Raw genomic sequence first — 20,958 nt, forward strand, 5'->3', positions numbered from 1 at the left:
TTGTTTCTGTAGTCTCTATTCATTTACCTAGATTTTCCATGTCCAGCCAGCCCTCTGTTTGTGTTTTCTTCTTTGCCTCCATTTCAGTTTTCAAGTCTTGAACTGTTTCCATTATCTGTTTGATTGTTTTTCCTTGGTTTTCTAGGGTATCATTCACTGATTTATTCAATTCTTCAAACTTTCTGTTATACTTCTCATCCATTTCTATAAGGGCATTTTTTACATGCTGTTTAAGGGCGTCAATCACTTTCATAAGTCAATTTTTTTCTACTTCTTCTTGATTAAGGTGTTCATGTCATCCTGTTGTGAGGTCACTGGTTTCTGGTGGTTTTATGTTGTTTTTCAGATTGTTGGGTGAAATCTTGCATTGGTGCCTGCCCATCTCTTCCTCCGAATGCTCCCCTATGGATCTTCTTTTACAGGATCAAGTCTCCTTGCCTACTAATGTACCTTCCCAGTGATGGCTCTCCTGGTGCTCCAGTGATGTCTCTCTTGGTGCTGAGATTAGATCTCCGTGCTGGTTGGGTAGCTCGTAAACAAAGTGCCTACCTTGCTTGGTGCAGGCAGGCTATTGAAACAAAGGAACTCCCGCCCATCAGGTTGACCTCAGGATTCGGCCTCAGCACCCAGACAGGCTGAGCTGGGTGATGTTATGTGCCCGAAGATGGAAGGGAGGCAGAAGGGGGGAGGGTTCTGGAAACAAGCTGGAAGGGATAGGAAGATAGAGGCAGTATGTGGGGAGTAGAGGCCCTGCAGGAAGCCCAGGAAGTATAGGGGGGATGAGGAACTTCTGAGTTCCTTGTCCCGGGCTGCTGCCAAGGGTCAGAAACTCACCCCAGTGATGGCTCTCCTGGTGCCAAAATCAGATATCCGTGCTGGTTGGGTAGCTTGTAAACAAAGCACCTACCTTGCTTGGTGCAGGCAGGCTACTGAAACAAAGGAACTCCCGCCCGCCCGGTTGCCCTCAGGATTTGGTCCCAGAGCCCAGACAGGCTGCGCTGGGTGTTGTTATGTGCCCGAAGAGGGAAGGGAGTATAAAGATATATCTTGATTGAGGGAGCCATTATGGAGTTAGCAAGATACCTGGCTCTAGAACAATGCCCAAGAACCCACAAGGATGACCCCAGCTGAGACTCTAAGCAATAGAAGAGAAGGTGTCTGAATTTACCTTACCCTGTAGTCAGACTGATGATTATCTTAAATATCACCATAGAACCTTTGTCCAACAACAGATGGGAACAGAGGCAATGACCCACACTGGAGCACTGGACTGAACTCCCAAGATCCAGTTGAAGAGTGGAGGGAGTGAGAGTATGAGCAAGGAATTCAAAACCATGAAGGGTCATCTACTGAGCCAGTTTGCTTGAGGTAATGGTAGCTCACCAACTCCAACTGGACTGGGAGTCAATGAACATGGGAACCACCACGTCTCCCAGAAAGGGGTTGACAGCTGGGGCAGACCGAGGGGCCACTGATAGTGACACTGGAATGTGTCTCTACTTGCATATACTGTCTTCATGGGATCCTATTCTCTTTCAATTTAAATCTTGGTCAACCTAGATGTAGTAGGGAAGGCCTTAGACTTTCCATGGAGCAGGGTGCATGGCACTCCCTTAGGGTTGGAGAGGTGGGGAAAGGGTCTGTGGAGGGACGGGGAGGGGTCTGGGAGAAGGGCAGAGTGGGAATTTGGATTGATATTTTTTAAGTAATAAAAAAAAAGGAAAAAAAAGAAATAGACCCTGGAGAGGATCAGAGGTACCCACCCCTTTTTGAAGCTATAGCTAAAGGGGGAGAGAAATATATTCTCAGAAAGATACTAATTGTAATGTACAAATGCTCTTGTAAACAATCTAATGAAACTTAACAGGTTACAAAAACGACATAAAAGAAGCAAGTTTATTGGGAAGAAGAAAGAAATTAACAGGAGTAGATAAAGAGGGTTATGGGGGAGGAATACAATTGGAATACATTTTGTACATCCATAAAAATTTAATAATGAAACCCACTTTACCTATTATTAACATATAATAAAGCCATTAAAATAAAATTTGAAATATTATAGGTAACTTCATCAAAAAAGAAGAGAAAACTAAATGAGAGTTTAAATAAAATAATTTATTAGTTAAGAATTCAATATAAAATATTTAAAAATCACATAACGCAATGCCCATAGAGTCTCACAAGCATGACTGCCCAAATATGAGATGAACAAATATGAAACAATAAATATGCTCAACTATACAAAGTTTTCTGTAAATATAGACAACTAATAAAATCTGGACAGAGAAGAGGTGGTTTTCCCCACCAAAGAGAACACTAATGTCAAAGCCATTACCCCTGAATACATACATACATACATACATACATACATACATACATACATACATGTAACATAAAGTAACATTATTTAGGCTGAAATCATTATAATAAGGAACAGATATGCATATACATATATGTATATAACTGAAATAATATTATTAGTTAATAAAGAGACCATGAATTTGAAGGATAAAGGGAGGTATATGAGAGATTTTGGAGGGAAGAAAATTAAATAAAAAATTTTATTAAGCTATAATATCAAAAATGAAAAAACAATACAACAATGTTTTCAGAATGAAATCACATATGTTGAATGATAGTAAAAGAACTCATATGAGAATAGTATTGATGTGAGAATTTTCATATTTCCTTTAGGGAAAACAAAAATACTATCAAATTAAAGCAAAGAAAAATAACCATCCAAAATGATTTAGGATGAACTCATATGAACTCATGAGTCATAATTCACAACAATTTACATAAAAATACCAAAAGCACAATTATAATCAGCGTGCATAGAAATTAAAGTAATTTCTGTTAAAAATACAAAAATGAAAAGTTAAAAATAATTTCTAAATAGTGTAAATTAGGCATGTGGTGTATAATAGAAAAAGAGCACCCAGGATAGGTATGTTCATAAAATTTGTCTTAGAGTTCTCAGTATGGATGGACAAGAGGCAACTCTGTTGACAAGTTCTCCAAGAGCATCCTTCACATCCTTGTTTCTCAGGCAATATATGAATGGGTTCAGCATGGGACTGATCACAGTGTACATCAATGAGGCAATCATTCTTCTCTGAGAATGAGAAACAGAGGAGCTGAAGTAAACTGCAAGTCCTGACCCATAGAACAAGGAGACCACACAGAGGTGAGACCCACAGGTGGAAAAGGCTTTGTACTTACTCACAGTAGAGGACATCCTTAACAAGGATGAGATAATCTGTGAATAAGACATAAAGATTCCTAACATAGGAATCACAGCTAGTATGGAGGTCAGCACATACATAAAGACATTATTGATGTGAGTATCAGAGTTGGCTACCTTGATAACTTGTGCCAGTTCACAGAAGAAATGTGGGATTTCAGTTCCTCTGGAGAATTTCAATTCATTCAGCAATAGGATATGAGTCAGGGAGACCCAGAACATGATGATCCAAAATATCAGGACCAGAAGGGTACATACCCAAGGACTCATGATAACAGTGTAGTGGAGGGGATGGCAGATAGCTACAAAGCGATCATAGGCCATTAAAGTAAGTATAAAATTATCCATTCCAACTAGAGTAGCAAAAAAATATACCTGTGTAAGGCATTCTCTGTAGGAGATATCTTTTCTCTGTGAATGCATGTTCACCAGCATCTTTGGTATTGTAGTTGAGATTAAACATATGTCAATAAAAGACAGGTTGGAGAGGAAGAAGTACATGGGAGTGTGGAGGTGGGAGCTAGAACTGACAGCCAGGATGATGAGCAGGTTCCCAAGCACTGTGACCAGGTACATGGACAGGAACAGTCCAAAGAGAATGGGCTGCAGTTCAGGATTATCTGAGAGGCCCACAATGAGAAATTCTGGTATCACTGTGTCGTTCTCTGTTTCCATTTAACTTTTGTTTCTGTTAGAGATGAGATAAGGAGATTATTCAACTAATATCCACTGTCAAGTCACAAAATAACCTGGGGAAGCATATCATTCATAATGACAACAACTCTCATTTACTCAACCAAGTGATTTTTTGTAACCATTTGTAGTTATATGTAATCACTCTTTTTTTATTTAGTCAAATATCTCTCTTCTTTAACTTCTAAAACTGCTATATAAACTTTTATATAAACTTATATAGAAAATTTATTTTTTAGTAAACCCTACAAACACTTGAATTTTTTTGTTATTTTTCTTTATAACTGCAATAATTTATTTCTCTTAATAGGATGAAATTTACCTATATAATCTTTATGACTTTGTCACTCTGAGCCCATAATTGTTTTCTACCTCATGATGGTTGCTATTATTATGCTTGCTATTTAAAAATGCCTTGTGAGTAGTGTATTTTGAAAATGTCAGTTTTCATTATTATATTATTATTACCAATATAAATGTGCTCTATTATGATAATCATTTTGGGTGCATAACAAACTTTCAAAAGTAAATATTGAACAATAATTTAGAAGTTAAAATTATTGACATATTTCTTTAACATAATTTTGGTTCATCCATTGACATCTATGTAATCTCGAGAAAATTATGTGACTTCTTAAATTTCTCATGCATAACTATCATTGAGAACACCCAAAAGGTATTCTCTGGAGCCGCAGGAAATGATGATGTATTTATGATATAAATACCACAGGGGTGTTTCGTCTTTAAAAATAATGCACTACTTTGAATTAGTGAGGTTTCCTACAGCTCCTTCTTTTGATCACTTTCTTCCAAGTGAATGTGTCTGGAAAGAGAAAAGAGCAGTGATCTCTAGAGATGAGAATAGGAAACAAGAAAGCCCACTATCACTATAATAAGGAGGGGGAGTACATTCTCATATGCTCTTCCCTGTCCATAAAGAGGAATAGGAATATGTTATTGTAAAATCGGGAGCACTAAAGGTCAAAATTTATAATTGGTTAATCTGATTACAAATATTGAAAGATAATATAAGCGAAATCGTCAAAGAAAAGTAAAAGACAGTTTTTTTGTACTTATATAAGTTACTAAATTTTCCATGAAAGAAAGTGTTAGCATTATGAATGCCTAGGAATGTTATTTGACTTTGGAAAAAATACCTGAAAAGTAATAAAATACTTTATCCTGTGCTAGTTAAAGAGTGGATAGTAATGTTCCCTGAAATAGAAACATTTGAGAAAAGACCAAAAGGCAAAAAAGAAATGGAGAGAAGTATTCACGTTGAAGAGACTAGTATACAATTTCTCTATGTGGTAGCAGTCTGGCATGTGTCTTGTAAAATAAGAAGCAGAAGATGAGGACCTCAAGGACAAGTTATGAGATTCACATATTGTCTTCTGGGTTTTCTTTGTCATTCTAACATTGACTGATTCACATTTTTGTTAGTCTGAAATCCTGATGGTTCTGTTCCATAATTTGTATTTTGAAGGAATTACATTTTGATTGTTAAACTTTAGGAGCTTGTGGGAGCCCACAGTAACTCCATTCCAGCCTGAATGGAGGTCAGAGTTCAAGCTTGTTCTTCTTCTCAAGGCCAAATAACAGGGTATATGACCAAAGGAGTGGTTGCTATATATTCTAAGTATTAAGGAGGTGATTATGCTTGCTTGTTCTTAGAACCATGGTAAGGAAGCATTTCGCCACCCTCTTTTGCTTTGGGTATAAGAGGGCTATAAGAAATAAATTCAGGACTGCTGCAGTATTCACCGAGAGCTTTCCCTCTATCTTCTGTCTTTTGCCTTTCTTTCTTAATCATCACACCCGTATTCAGGTGCTGTTTGATGAGTCAGCTGATCCCAACAGAACTTGAATAAATATAAGTATTTGAAGTAAAATAAACATTGAGAAATCCCCCAGAAAGGGGAATCTTCCAATATTTTCTTTACCTAAATGGAAGTATAGTGAATTTAAACTAAAGTCCATTAACATTTTTTAAAGAGATGAACAGAAAATCATAATCCTAGAATTGTATCTTGAATAGTTTAAGAGTATGAAATTGGGAAAGGAAGTCTTATCAGATTCTTCTTGGGCAGAAGAGGAGAGGGTGTCTGAACTGACCTTATCCCATACCACACTGATGAATATCTTGCATATCACCATAGAACCTTCATCTGGCAATGGATGGAGATAGAGACAGAGAACCACACTGGAGCACTGGACTGAGCTCCCAAGATCCAAATGAAGAGCAGAAGGAGGGAGAACATGAGAAAGGAAGTCACGACCACGAAGAGATGCATCCACCCACTGAGATAGTGCAACTGATCAAATGGGAGCTCACCAGGGCCAGCTGGACTGGGACTGAATGAGAATGTGATCAGACTCTGAATGTGTCTGACAATGAGGGCTGATTGAGAAGCCAATGATAATGGCACTGGGTTTTGATTCTACTGCATATACTGGCTTTTTGGGAACATAGTCTGTTTGAATGCACATCTTCCTAGACCTGGATGGAGGGCCTTGGACCTCCCACAGGGCAGGGATCCCTGACTTCTCTTAGGACTAAAGAAGGAGGTGAGGGAGGGGGGAGAGTGGGGGAAAAATGGGAGGAGGGGAGAGGATGGAAATTTTTAATAAATAAATAAATTAAAAAAATAAAAAACCACACATCACATAAAGAAGTGGAGAATGTATAGATACTATTTAGATTGTGACACTGGAAAAATAACCAATATTGCAAAGACAGAAACAGATTAATATCTGTAAAATGGACTCATTGAAAACTGAAGTGTCTTTGAAGTACAGGCTCTTTATAATAACAGACTAAATAAGCACTTTCCAGTTTGCACTCTTTCAAGGATCTAGCCCACTACACACATCCTCTCTGCGCTCCAAACCTACCCCACAAGCCTTGATTGGTGCACACCAGCTCTTCCAGTGGTCATTACTGCAGCTGTTTCTTCTCAACCATCTGCTTACAGAAAGATCAGGTGAGTTTTCATAGTACAGAGGTCAGAGATAGAGAGCTAAGAAGAAGGGGCATTATAAAACTTTCATATGTCCCAGGGTTTGGATTCTCAAAGTTCCTCATTAGTTAAATTATCTGTTGTCTTTACACTCCCCAAACTATTGAGTTCCCTTGGGGTACAAAGGAAGAATGAAAATTGCTAGTTAGTTTTGTGTGTGTGTAGTTAATCACAAAGGGAGACTGATTTTTTTTCTGCAAGAATGAGCTCTTTATTTAGGTTTAATTAAAAATCATACTTTGACCCAAAGAAAATGTCAGTTCTACAAAAATCAATCCATGACAATCAATAGCAAGTCTTTTCTAAAAAATATTCCCAAAATTGTCAAATATTATATTTATTCTATTACAAAGAAAAATGACACTATTTGTATTAAAATATTCTATGTTTTGTTTTTCAATCTTATTATTTAACTTTATAGATAAAATCTTACTTATATTGTCCATAAAGTACAATGTCTGGGAACAATTTACTGAGAATTAAATAAATTAAACTGAGAATTAATATATACATAAAATTATTACTTTATATGAGAATATTTCATATGGACCATACTTTTTTCTTGGCTTGTACCCAATAGATCATTAGATAGTATGGAAATTTGGTATTTATTTGTTGTTTTCCTTTTTTATTTACAATTCCAAATATAGTGGTTAGTCTGGGAATGGTAGCACATGCCTTTATTCCCAGCACTTAGGAGGCAGAGGCAGGTGGATCTCTGAGTTCCAGGCCAGCCTGGTTTACAGAGTGTGTGGTCCAGGATAATCAGGGCTACACAGAGAAACCCTGTCTCTAAAAACAAACAAACAAACAAAAAAACAAACAAATGAGAACAGTGTTCAAGGAATCCCTTTTCTCCATGGATTTCCAATTTTTTTTGCTATTATGATTATTGATAGATTTTAATGTTACATATTGATAATCTCCACTTTTATATTTTTATGCTAGCCTTTAACTCAAGTTCACAAGTGAAGCTGCACCAACATTAAAAGTTCTACAAGAGTGATTAGCATATAAATGCTTGTGAAGAGTAGGGCTTTTGTAATCCCCAAATCAAATTATGTTGGGCTGTCTTTGCTTCCTAAATAGCATTTACAACCCAACACTGGGTGTAATCTAACATGCATGTGCTTTTCAGAGAAATCCTTTTCAAATGAACAAATAGATCCTTAGCTTCTATTAAAAGTTCAAATTAAATTTTGGCAATATCAGAGGCCTAGGACAGAGAGTCCCCTTTTTGCTGTAACCACCTACCTTATAATTTTACCAGTATATTTGAAAGCATCTTGATATATGATTTATGAGTAGATTTGCTTCTGTACTATAAGACGTTTATGAAACAGTTAAAATATTAAATGGTATTTAAGGTATTATAAACCTGTGTTACTAATCCATGGTTTTTCATAGTTGAATCCAAAATAAACTTTCTCTTATAACCTTTGAGGTGAGAGAAGTGTTTTCTGTATTAACAGACAAATCTTTCTTTGCTTATGTGTACACCCTATCTATTCTATCCATATCCATCACTCTGACCTGTAAGTCTGACTTCCATACTTCTTTCTGCTCTGTATTCATATAATCCCCTTTTCTCATTTTCTACTTATAGAAGTAGCACATAATACCTTTTTTCTATGTTTAACTCATTTGATTTGACAAGCTGTCCTGCTGTTCCATCTAATCTTTTGCCATCAACTGATGTGAAGTTATAAGTTTCAGGTAGTTAACCTTCAACACTTCATAGACCTACAAAATATGGCATTTTAAACTATGTAAGAACTGAGACTTTTCTCAATGGTGTGGCATGTCTTCTCTTGGAAGCATACATTACTTCAAAAGGAAGATTGGCATTGAGGAGTCCCCTTATGGAGTTTGCTAGCCATTTGGGCACAAAACTGCTGTTGCCTGGACTTCTTGATGGCATGCTGTATGAACTGAACTTGGAGGATCCACAGAAATGACTTCCAAACTTAAGATTAAATTGTCCTTCAGGGTTCCTGCTTCATAGAAGAAACTGGCAGACATTCCACAGGACACAGAAGAAAACAACTGATGATCTTTGTTATTACAAAAAGGACAGATCTTCAAATTTCCTGATTCATGGAAAAGTCTGAAAGATACTATGGGATTGTAGGCTGAAGATGGATGCCCTATCATTACAAAAGAATTTTGGCTATCATGTCAGCAAGATGTCTTTGTCAGTTCAAGAACTTTAGAAGTTGCTTACAATACACTTCCTGTTTACTTTGGTAATATTATGGAAAACTCTACAGCTTGAGAACCCTGTTCACCTGGTCTTGGTTTAACTTTGGCATATGGTACTTATCTAAAAAAATGTCCATTTCTTTTACATTTTTCAATTTTTTGGCATATAGGCTTTTGTAGTAAGATCTAATGATTCTCTAAATTTCCTCTGTGTCTGTGGTTATGTTCCCCCTTTTCATTTCTGATCTTATTTATTTGTGTGTTCTCTCTCTGTTGTTTGATTAGTTTGGATAGGGGTTTGTCGATCTTGTTGATTTTCTCCATGAACCACCTTTTGTTTCATTGATTCTTTGGATTGTTTTCTGTGTTTCTATTTTGTTGATTTCAGCCCCCAGTTTGATTATTTCCAGTCTACTACTCCTCCTAGGTGAGTCTGCTTCTTTTTTTTTCTAGAGCTTTCAGGTGTGCTGTTAAGTCTCTAAAGTGTGCTTTCCCTTTTTTTTTAAGTGGGCACTTAGTGCTATGAACTTTCCTCTTAGCACTGCTTTCATTGTGTCCCATAGGTTTGAGTATGTTGTGTCTTTATTTTCATTGAATTCAAGGAAGACTTTAATTTCTTTATTTCTTCCTAGACCCAGTTGTGATTCAGTAGTTGACTGTTCAGTTTCCATGAGTTTGTTGGCTTTCTGAGGCTAGCATTGTTGTTGAATTCTAACTTTAATCTATGGTGATCCGATAGTACGCAGGTGGTTACTAATATTTTTTTGTATCTGTGGAAGTTTGCTTTCTTACTGAGTATGTGGTCAATTTTCGAGAAGGTTCCATGAGCTGCAGAGAAGAAGGTATATTCTTTCATATTTGGGTGGAATGTTCTATAGATGTGTGTTAAGTCCATTTGCTTCATTACCTCCATTAATTCTCTTATTTCTCTGTTAGGTTTCTGTCTGATTGACCTGTCCATTGGTGAGAGAGGTGTGTTGAAGTCTCCTACTATTAGTTTGTGTGGTTTGCTGTTTGCCTTGAGTTCTAGTAATGTTTCTTTTACATAAGTGGGTGCTTTTATATTATGGGCATAGATATTCAGGACTGAGGCTTCATTCTGATGAATTGTTCCTGTTATGAGTATAAAATATCCATCTCCATCTGTTCTGATTGACTTTAGTTTGAAGTCAACTTTGTTAGAAATTAGTATGGCCACACCCGCTTGTTTCTTAGGTCTATTTTCTTGGAAAACCTTTCCCCAACACTTTACTCTGAGCAGATGTCTGTCTTTGTGCTTGAGGTGTGTTTCTTGTAAACATCAGAATGTTGGATCCTGTTTTCGTATCCAATCTCTTAGCCTGTGCCTTTTTATAGGTGAATTGAGTCCATTGATATTAAGTGATATTAATTACCAGTGGTTATAATAATAATAAAAAATTATTATTATTATATTTTTCTGTAATAGAGTATCTGTCTTTTCCTTCTTGTGTTGTGCTGGTGAAGGGTCTCTAGATGTCTGAGTTATTGTAGGCAGGGTTGGCAATGTTGGATTCCTTGGGTTGTGATTTTCCTTCTATTACTTTCTGTAAGGCTGGATTTGTGGCTACGTACTGTTTAAATTTGTTCTTATCCTGGAATATTTTGTTTTCTCCATTGATAGTGAACAAAAGCTTGGCTGGGTATAGTATTCTGGGCTTGCATCCATGGTCTCTTAGTTCCTGTAGTACCTCTATCAAGGACCTTCTTGCTTTCATGGATTCCATAGAGAAGTCTGGTGTTAAGTCTGATAGGTTTACCTTTATAATTTACTTGACCTTTTTCCTTTGCAGCTCTTAATATTCTTTCTTTAATCTGTATGTTTTGTGTTTTGATTATTATATGGCAAGGGGATTTTTTTTTTGATCCAGTCTATTCGGTGTTCTGTATGCTTCTTGAACCTTCATAGGAATATCTTTTTTTAGGTTGGGAAAGTTTTCTTCCATAATTTTGTTAAATATATTTTCTGGGCCTTTGAGCTGTAATTTTTCTCCTTCTTCTACCCCTATTCTTCTTAGGTTTGGTCTTTTTTATTGTGTCCCATATTTCCTGAATGTTTTGTGATGAGAATTTGTTGGATTTGCTGTTTTCTTTTATCAGTGTATTTATTTTCTCTATGGTGTCTTCAACATCTGAGATTCTTTCCTCTATCTCTTGTATTCTATTGGTTATGCTTGTTTCTGTTGACTCTGTTCATTTACCTAGATTTTCCATATCCAGCCAGCCCTTAGTTTGTGTTTTCTTCCTTGCCTCCATTTCAGTTTTCAATTCTTGAATTGTTTCCATTACCTATTTGATTGTTTTTTCTTGGTTTACCAGAAAAAAATTTACAGATTTACTCATTTCTTCAAACTTTTTGTTATACTTCTCATCCATTTCTATAAGGGAGTTTTTCACATCCTGTTTAAGAGACTCTATCGCGTTCATAATGCCAATTTTTTCCACTTTTCTGGATTAGGTTGTTCAAGTCCTTCTATGGTAAGATTGCTGGGTTCTGGTGTTTTCATGTTGTTTTTCAGATTGATGGAGGAATTCTTTCCTTGGCACCTGCCCATCTCTTTCTTCAAATGCTGTCTGATGGACCTTCTGGTACAGGATCAGGTTCCCTTGCTGGCCAGGGACCTTGCTGACAAAAGGCCTACCTTGCTGCTGGCAGGCTATTGAAACAAAGGAACTCTTGCTGGCTGGATTGCATTCACCACCCTGTCCCAGTACACAAACATGCCGAGCTGGGGGGATATTATGGTCCGGAGGAAGGGAGGAAGAAGGGAGGGGGTTCCTGGGTTCAAGCTTGGATTGGTTAAGAAGAGAGAGGCCGTAGCAGAGGGGAGCAGCCTCTGCAGAATGACCAGGGAGTTAAGGGGGTCAGGGAATGTCTGTGCTCCATTTCCGGGCTTCTGCTGCTGGTCAAGAACACACTCACCCCTCTGATGGGTATTGCAGAACCTCAATCTCTCTTTCTTATACTCATATTCTACATGGCTTCCAGATGGATGCTTAAAAGCCAGGAAAAATAACTGTCACTATATTCAACATTTAACATTTGCTTGCTGGGGGCTTGTCTCTTATGAACCATTACATAAGAGCAAATTGAAGCTGTATTAAAATTTAATCACAGAAAGACATTACTAAAAAGAGAATTATAGACCAATCTCACTGATGAACATTGATGCAAAAATACTCAATAAAATACTGCCAAAACAAATCAAAGAACATATCAGAAAAATCATCCACTATTATCAAGTAGGCTTCAACCCAGAGATGCAGGGATGGCTCATCATATAAAAATCTGTCAGTATAATCTACCATATAAAAATGGAAAGAAAAAACCTATGATTATGTCATCTGATACAGAAAAACCTTTGACAAATTCCAATATTCCTTCATGATAAAGGTTTTAGAGAAAGCAGGGATATAAGGCACATATCTAAACATAATAAAGGCAATATATAACAAGCCAACAGCCAACATCAAAACAAATGGAGAGAAACTCAAAGTGATTCTCTCTAAACAAATAAGTGAAAGATCTGTTTGACAAAATTTTAATTCTTTGAAGAAAAAAATTGGAGAAGGTATCAAAAAATGGAAATATCTCCCATGCTCTTGAATAGCTAGGATCAACATAGTTAAATGGCCATCTTACCATAAGCAATCTTTTGGTAAGATCCAAGAATCAATGCAATGCCCATCAAAATCCCAGCACAGTTCTTCATACTTCTTTAAAGAATAATACTCAACTTCATACGGAAAAAAAACCAGAAGAGCCAAAACATTCCTGTTCAATAAAGGAACTTGTAGGAGCACCACCATCCCTGACTTCAAACTCTACTATAGAGCTATAATAATAAAAACAGCTTTCTATTGGCACAAAAACAGACAGGTGGACCAACAGAATCAAATTGAAGACCCTGATATTAATTTCTACACCTATGAATGTATATTTTTAACAAAAGATCTAAAATTATACAATGGAAAAAAGAAAGCATTGTAAACAGAGACTGTATGTTCATTTCCCAGTCACCCAGACCTAAATAATCACACAGAAACTATATTAATTACAATACTGGTCAATGGCTCAGGCATATTTCTAGCTAGTTCTTACATCTTAACTCAACCCTTTCACTTAATCAATATATCATCACGAGGTTGTGGTCTACTAGTAAGGTTCTGGTGCCTGTCTACTTCAGCAGTTACATGGCATCTCATTGACTCTGTTTACTTTCTCTCTATATCTTTGTTTGGATTTTCCATCTGACTTTACTTGGCTAAACTATTGGCCTGAAACATTGTCTTCAGCATCATCAAGACCCCAGAATGATATAATATCATCAAAGTAAACAGGAAGTGCATTGTAAGCAACTTCCAAAACTCTAGAATTGACAGATATATCTCACTGCCTGTATAGTCACCCAAAGTTCTTCTGCAACTTTGGGGCATTAATCTTTAGCCCAAAGGGCCATAGTATCTGGCAGACTTTTCCATGAAGTAGGGAATTTGAAAGACTTTTTCTCCTATATTGACGGTTTGTTGGTCCCTTTTTGTGTGTACTGTAGAATGTCTAGCAGTTTCTTTGTGAAGCAGGAACCCAAAATGACCATCCTGTTTTGGGAAAGTTCAGTATTCACTTTTTTGTGGGTCCTACATGTCCAGTTCATACAAGCATACCATTAAGAAATCCAACAAAGAGTAGTCTCTTGCCCAGATGGCTAGCCTTGTCACATTGAAAGAAAATTCCATAACAAGTTTCTTCAATGTCAATCAAACTCTCTAAAGTAATTGGTGTTGCCAAAAGCAGATTTTTCACTGTTGAGAAAAGTCTAAGTTCTTCAAACCTTTTAAATGCCATATTCTGTAGGTCTTTAAAGTGTTGAAGATTATCTATCTAAGTGAAATATATCTCTGTATATCTAGAAAACCTAGCATGACTAGAGGTTTGATTATTACAGGTAAATTTCTATTAATCTGTATTTTTAATTATACATTACATTTTTAAATGAGCTGCACAACTGCATAATACCTTAAACAAGAGCAGAAATATATACCTTGTACTATATATACGTATATTTAGTATAACAAAATTTACCAAAATTTGTATCAAGATCCATACCAATGCCAGTTATTCATCTCTATATAATATCCCCCTTATTTATTTTAGAAATTGACTTTGACAATTAATCATTTATGCTCAACCCTTTTGAAATGAAAATAAACATTTGTAAACAACCATTTTGAAAATTTGGGTATAGTTTTCTCCAAATTGCTTCTTGTTTGTGGGGCAAATTCAGGGGTCGAAGAACATTCAGGGTTTCTGAAGCAAGGTTCAAAGAACCTTAGATGCCTTCCCTGGGCTGTGGCCAGGACATAAGGTCACTAGACAGATCACATGCCTCACGAACAGGCTCTGGGCATCAACTTCACAGCCAAGTGTGCATACACTCAGGGCTGGGAACTTGGTGCTTCAACAAATGGTACTGGCATAAGTGGATGTTGACATGGAGAAGAATGCAAATATACCCATATCTATCCCCATGCACAAAACTCAAGTCTAAATGGTTCAAAAACCTCAACATAAATTCAGCAACACTGAACCTTACTGAAGAGAAAGTGGGAAGTAGCCTTGAATGACTGGCACAGAAGTAAATTGAAGTGTGGTGGCCAGTGAGCAGGGTGGAAGGAGAGGAGCAAGAGAACATGAGGAATCTCCTGGTTGAGTTGGAAGAAGGAAAAAGAGTGAGAGCAAGGAAAGAGATATCTTGATTGGGGGAGTCATTATGGGGTTATTCTGAAACCAGGAACTAGGCAAATTCCCAGGAATCTACAAGGAAGGCCCCAGCTAAGGCGATAAACAATAGTGAAGAGGGTGCCTGAACTGCCCTTCCCTGTAATCAGATCGACGACTACCTTAACTGTTAACATAGAACCTTCATACTATAAATGACGGAAACAGATGCAGAAATAGAGAGGGAGGAGCAATAATATAAGCAAAGGAATCAAGACCATATTGGGGATAACCACAGAAATAGCTGACCCAAGGTAGTGGGAGTTCACTGACTCTGGACTGACAGTTGGGGAACCTGCATAAAATGAAACTAGGCCCTTTGAATATGGGTGACAGATTTGTGGCTTGGACAATTTGTGGGGCCATTGGCAGTGAGACCACTATTTATCCCTAATGCATGAACTGGCTTTTTGGATTCCATTCCCTATGGAGGGATACATTGCTCAGCCTAGATACGGGGTGAGAGGGCTTTGGTCCTTTCTCAATGTGATGTGACAGACCTTGATAACTCCAGCTTATATACTGCTGGAATGTGATATCCACATTATTTGGGGGTGGGGGGAATCGTCAACTTCATCCAGCTGAGAGATCTGCAAGCTACAATACAAGTAGCCTGAAAAAATGCGTATTGGTGCAATAGCACTGATATTATGATAGCAGCCAACCACATTTTAGTAAAACCTAAGGCCTACTCCATGAGTTTTAATGAATTCCTGATATGCCCTGATGATAGGACATATTTCCAAGGGAAGAACTTAATTGAACCTGATATCATAAAACAGTTCATACTGATTTCTTTCTATATCCACAGACAAATGAATATCTCACTCCTCATCAGAGAAACTTCTTTATGCATTATAAGGTAATTGACATATGAAATTTTTTCCTCAATTACTTTGTTGTTGTGTTTACTTTTAAATAGGAAGTTCAAAGATTTTTTTTTTAAATTTTTCGAGACAGGGTTTCTTCATAGCTTTTTGGTTCCTGTCCTGGAACTAGCTCTTGTAGACCAGGCTGGCCTCGAACTCACAGAGATCCACCTACCTCTGCCTCCCGAGTGCTGGGATTAAAGGTGTGCGCCACCACCGCCCGGCTGAAGTTCAAAGGTTTTGTCTTCTAGTTTTGTGTCCTACTTCTTTGATGAATGCATTTATAAGCTGTGGAAACTTTCTGGTATAATATTTATAGTGTTTTGTGTATAAAGTAATATCACCTCTACATAAAGATGCTTTGACTTCTTCCTTTATATTTGTGTCCCTTAATATCCTTCAGTTTTCTACTGTTCTAGCTAAGACATCAAGTATTGTACAGAATCGTTAGGGAGACAGTGGACATATTTGCTCCTGATTTAACTGAAAATGCTTTAAGTTCCCCTCCATTCATGTTCATGTTCACTGTTGTACTTCTGTAAATTGTCTTTATTATTTTGAGCATTATTCTAATTAACCTGCCTTTACTGGGTATTTTTCCCTTGCGGCTTTTAATATTTTTTCTTTGTTGTGTATGCTTCGTGTTTTGATTACTAGGTGTCACAGGGAACTTTTTTTCTGTTCCTGCCTATTTGATACTCTGCAAGCCTCTTGGTCCTTGATAGGCATCTCTTTCCTTATATAGGGAACTTTTCCTCTATGATTATGTTAAAGGTACTTTCTGTGCCTTAATCTGAGTCTCTTCTGTTTTTCAAAAGCTTGATGTTTTTAAAGTATTCAAGAGTTCCTGCAAGTTCCATTCTTGAGTTTTTCAGAATTGACATTTTCTATGATTGAATGATCCAAATATTCTGCCTTGCCTTCAAGCCTGGATATTTACTTCTAGTTGACCCAATTTGTTTCCTTAAATATTTTTTATTTGAATTATACACTGCTGGTGGAAATGTATACTATTCTAGTGATTGTGAAAGTCAGTACCAACAGAACTCTTATACAACAAAAAATAAATGTATCATATATCTTAACTATATCATTCCTAGGCATTGTCCAGAAGACTCCAAGCTTATATATCACAGAGACAATAAGGTTTTTGCAGCCCTGTTCATAATATACAAGCCATGAAACCAACCTACGTCTCCAAAAACAGAAAAATGGATAAAGATAATGTGTTATATGTACAATGTGGAATTTTTTTTTGTTTTTTCAGATAGGGTTTCTCTATATGGCTACCCTGAATCTCACTCTGTAGGTCAAACTGGCCTCGAACTCGCAGATATCCACATGCCTCTGCCTCCCAACATTCTGGAATTAAAGGCACGTGCTCTACTGCCTGACCTGCTTTTTATCCATAAAATAGTGTTATTATGAAGGAAAGTAAAATAATGGAGGATAATCCTTTTAAGTGAATTAAGTATGTCTCTAAAAGATCAATATGGGATGCATTTTCTTACTTTATATGTACATAAAAATATATGTGTAGAAACAGACTTTCTCAGGGGTCAAAGAGAACTACTGGAGAGATGATAGCAAAATGGAAATGAGACTGAAGTCTAAGGAGAGATGTGCTCAGAGTATCTGAGAGTCTTGTATGAAAATGTTATTATATAAAGCAATATCAAGTACAGTCCAAAATATTGCTACAGAAAGACAATAAGAACTTCTTCAACATGCATAATTTTTGCATTTATTAATGATTAAGTAGAGGATTTGTATAATTATAATTTTGATGTAGTATTTTAGGTTTTTCATGAAGAAAAAATCATGACTGAATATGTTATATACCAGAATGTACTAAATGATAGGACTACATTCAAGGCTATTTCAGAAGTTGCAAATTTTGCCTTAATTTCAAGTTAAATTTCTTAAGTAATTTACATTTTTCTTTACATTTGAGAGGTTCACACATGTATACAAGCATATTAATTCCTCATTTCCATTTCCCCCCATAGATTTTTCCCTATATCCTTCATAATATGTTCTTTACCCAGTTTCATATCTCTTTTCTCACAGTCCATTGAGTTCATTACTGTTGCCCATATGTATTTGAGTTTGGGGCAAACCCTAGCAAATGAGAATGCTCTCAGTGTTCTTATAATCAAAAGGGAATGATTCTCCCTTCCTGAGAAACTATACATTGCAAAGTGCTGCTCATGAAACTCAAGTCAGTGACACAACCATCAATTTTTAAAATTAAACATCTGTCTTGTACAACACAGTCTGAAATATATTAATTTCACACTTACATGCTGACAAATTATATTAAGAAAAAATTGAAAATATTTTTCTTCCTGAAATTAAACCATTAAATTTCCATCTGTACATATGGTAACATCATAGTAATTCTTATTGTCAAATCCAGCAGTCAAATCCAAGCCAATCCAAATATTTTTGTCTGCATTCTTTGATGTTTCATTGTATGAAAACATTTGCAGCCACCAATTTCTAATGTTATATGCTCAGAAACCAGGCCATGCTGAAGCTACAATATGTAATTTGGATAGGCACAACAAAATATACCTGATTCACTACATGTATGCACTGTTTTGATTATTTTATCTTAAGAAATTTTTACAGTTGCTACATTTTTCTTGACATCACAATAAGTTATTTGATCTGCAGCTTAAGACCTTATGTGTACAATGATCATACAGGTACTTAAGTTAGATTATTTTGACCGTTTTCTGAAGAGCTTTCTTGATGTCCCTGTTCCTCAGACTGTAGATGAAGGGGTTTATCATGGGAACCACAATGGTATACATTATTGAAGCCACCATGCTTTCCCTGGAATAACGAGAAACAGATGAACTAAGGTACACACCAAGGCCTGTTCCATAAAATAAGCAAACAACAGACAGGTGTGATCCACAGGTAGAAAAGGCTTTATACTTCCCATACAATGAGGGAACTCTAAAAATGGAGGAAATAATTTAATAGTAGGAGTAAAAGATTCCTGAGACAGGGAGAAATCTTTAATAAATAAATAGAGGACTGCAGTGATGGACATGTCACTATGACGTGGAGTGATTAAGCACAGCATTTTGCCAGTCTCTGCCTGAGTCTAGGTCAAGGAATGCAAGCCACCAAGCAGGAGTTATTCAAGATGAATTTCATTCCTTTTACAGAGGGTGAACCCCAAAGCATGTGTGACATATATTATCAGTATTCAAACTGACATGTTGTCGCTGGACATACTGCCTTTTTAAATATTTATTTATTTATTTATTATGCATACAATATTCTGTCTGTGTGTATGTCTGCAGGCCAGAAGAGGGCACCAGACCTCATTACAGATGGTTGTGAGCCACCATGTGGTTGCCAGGAATTGAACTCAGGACCTTTGGAAGAGCAGGCAATGCTCTTAACCACTGAGCCATCTCTCCAGCCCCATACTGCCCCTTTTATAAATTAGCACCATAATTGTTTCTGGTTTATAGGCACTCTGGTGCTTTTTAACTTTTTTTTGTTTTCTGTTTTTCGAGACACGGTTTCTCTTTGTAACAGCGCTGACTGTCCTGGAACTAGCTCTTGTAGACCAGGCAGCCCTCGAACTCAGAGAGATCCGCCTGTCTCTGCCTTCTGGGTGCTGGGATTAAAGACATGCGCCACCTAAAAGCTTAAGTGAACTTTGAGGTTTGTTGTTGTTGTTTCAGGTTTTATTTTGTTAAAGAGGACATGACCATGACGGTGGGATGGGAAGGTGATAGGGTCTGGGAGGAAGTAGGGAGAGGATATAATGATTAATACACACACACACACACACGCACACACATGTGTGTGCGTGTGTGTGTGTATGTATATAATACATTGCACACATATACTAAATTCTCAAAGAATAGAAATGATTTTATTATTTTTATTTTTTAAATATTTAAATATTTATTTACTTACTTATTTATTTATTTATTTATTTATTTATTTATTTATTTATTTATTTATTTATTTATTTATTTATTATGTATACAATATTCTGTCTGCACGTATGCCTGCAGGCCAGAAGAGGGCACCAGACCTCATTCCAGATGGTTGTGAGCCACAGTATGGTTGCCGGGAATTGAATTCAGGACCTTTGGAAGAGCAGGCAATCTCTCCAGCCCCTAGAAATGATTTAAAAAAAAAAAGAAGAAGAAGAAGGGGCTACATAGATGGATCAGTGGTTAAGAGCTATTAATCACCATTCTTATAGAGGCCCAGTGCTCACAAAAGGTCAGTAGCTTCAGCTTCAGGGGACCCAACGCCCTGTTTTAGCCTCCGCGGGCACTGAATGCACATTGTTCACAAACTTGCAGACAAAACAGATCAAGTAAGAAAATTTCCTAAGAGTTGGGAGGGGAAGAGTACAGAAATGGCTCCGCAATTAAGAGCACAAAGGGATCTTGTGTAGGACTTGAACTCCGTTACTAGCACCAAAATCATGGTAGTTCACAACTGCGTGCACTCAACTAAATAAATCGTAAAAGATTAACTCCCTCTCCCTACCTTCCTGTGAGTGTCCAGTCTCCCTCAGAACCCGCCAAATCCCATTAAACTTCACCTGCACGCAGGAGGCAGAGGCAGGCGGATCTCTGTGAGTTTGAGACCAGCCTGGTCTACAAGAGCTAGTTCCAGGACAGGCTCCAAAGCCACAGAGAAACCCTGTCTCGAAAAAAATAAAAATAAATAAATAAATAAATAAATAAATAAACAAACAAACTTCACCTGATCCAAAGCAACACAGACAAACTCTGTCTCGGGGGGAAAAAAATCAAACTTTACCTGGTCCGCTAGCAGATAGCGACCTGGTGGCTCTCACAGGCTTGGCAGAATTCGGATATCTCCGGGGATTCCTTAACGGAGCAGCGCGCCGCCCGTAACCCGGCCCTTTAAGTGGGACTTTTCTCATGCTGGACTGCCCCGCCCACCACGTTGTCACGTCATCCACCTGCGCCACCCGGAAGCCGTGGTTCATAGTAACAGTTCTTGCAGGTGGCCTTAAGGTAAGCTCTCAGGCTCGGCAGAATTCGGATATCTCCGGGGATTCAAGAACGGAGCGCGCCGCCCGTCACCCGTCCCTTTCAGTGGGACTTTTCTCATGCT

The 20,958-nt window shown here is 37.3% G+C and overlaps 1 protein-coding gene across 3 annotated transcripts; it reads right to left on the reverse strand.

Moving 5' to 3' along the window:
- Positions 1 to 2,831: 2,831 nt before the first annotated feature.
- Positions 2,832 to 20,840, reverse strand: LOC142846352 (olfactory receptor 7D11-like). Of its 3 annotated transcripts, none has more exons than XM_075966757.1 (3): positions 20,638 to 20,840; positions 6,833 to 6,902; positions 2,832 to 3,932 (listed from the first exon to the last, which is right to left on the reverse strand). In XM_075966757.1, exon 3 carries the CDS (start codon positions 3,917 to 3,919, stop codon positions 2,954 to 2,956), a length of 966 nt encoding a protein of 321 aa, XP_075822872.1. In that variant the 5' UTR covers positions 3,920 to 3,932; positions 6,833 to 6,902; positions 20,638 to 20,840; the 3' UTR covers positions 2,832 to 2,953. The 3 variants fall into 3 exon arrangements, 2 of the variants coding, with proteins under 2 accessions (XP_075822872.1, XP_075822873.1); XM_075966758.1 differs by lacking the exons at positions 2,832 to 3,932; positions 6,833 to 6,902 and adding exons at positions 17,613 to 18,666; positions 19,895 to 19,979; XR_012910062.1 differs by lacking the exons at positions 2,832 to 3,932; positions 6,833 to 6,902; positions 20,638 to 20,840 and adding exons at positions 19,808 to 19,979; positions 20,362 to 20,493.
- Positions 20,841 to 20,958: the final 118 nt, after the last annotated feature.

The sequence above is a fragment of the Microtus pennsylvanicus genome, chromosome 3, assembly GCF_037038515.1.
Source record: "Microtus pennsylvanicus isolate mMicPen1 chromosome 3, mMicPen1.hap1, whole genome shotgun sequence".
In the NCBI taxonomy this organism is placed as follows: domain Eukaryota; kingdom Metazoa; phylum Chordata; class Mammalia; order Rodentia; family Cricetidae; genus Microtus; species Microtus pennsylvanicus.

What these genes read in the sequence shown, in the direction of transcription:
- LOC142846352 (XM_075966757.1), bottom strand. Translation starts at nt 3,919, where the DNA reads ATGGAAACAGAGAACGACACAGTGATACCAGAATTTCTCATTGTGGGC.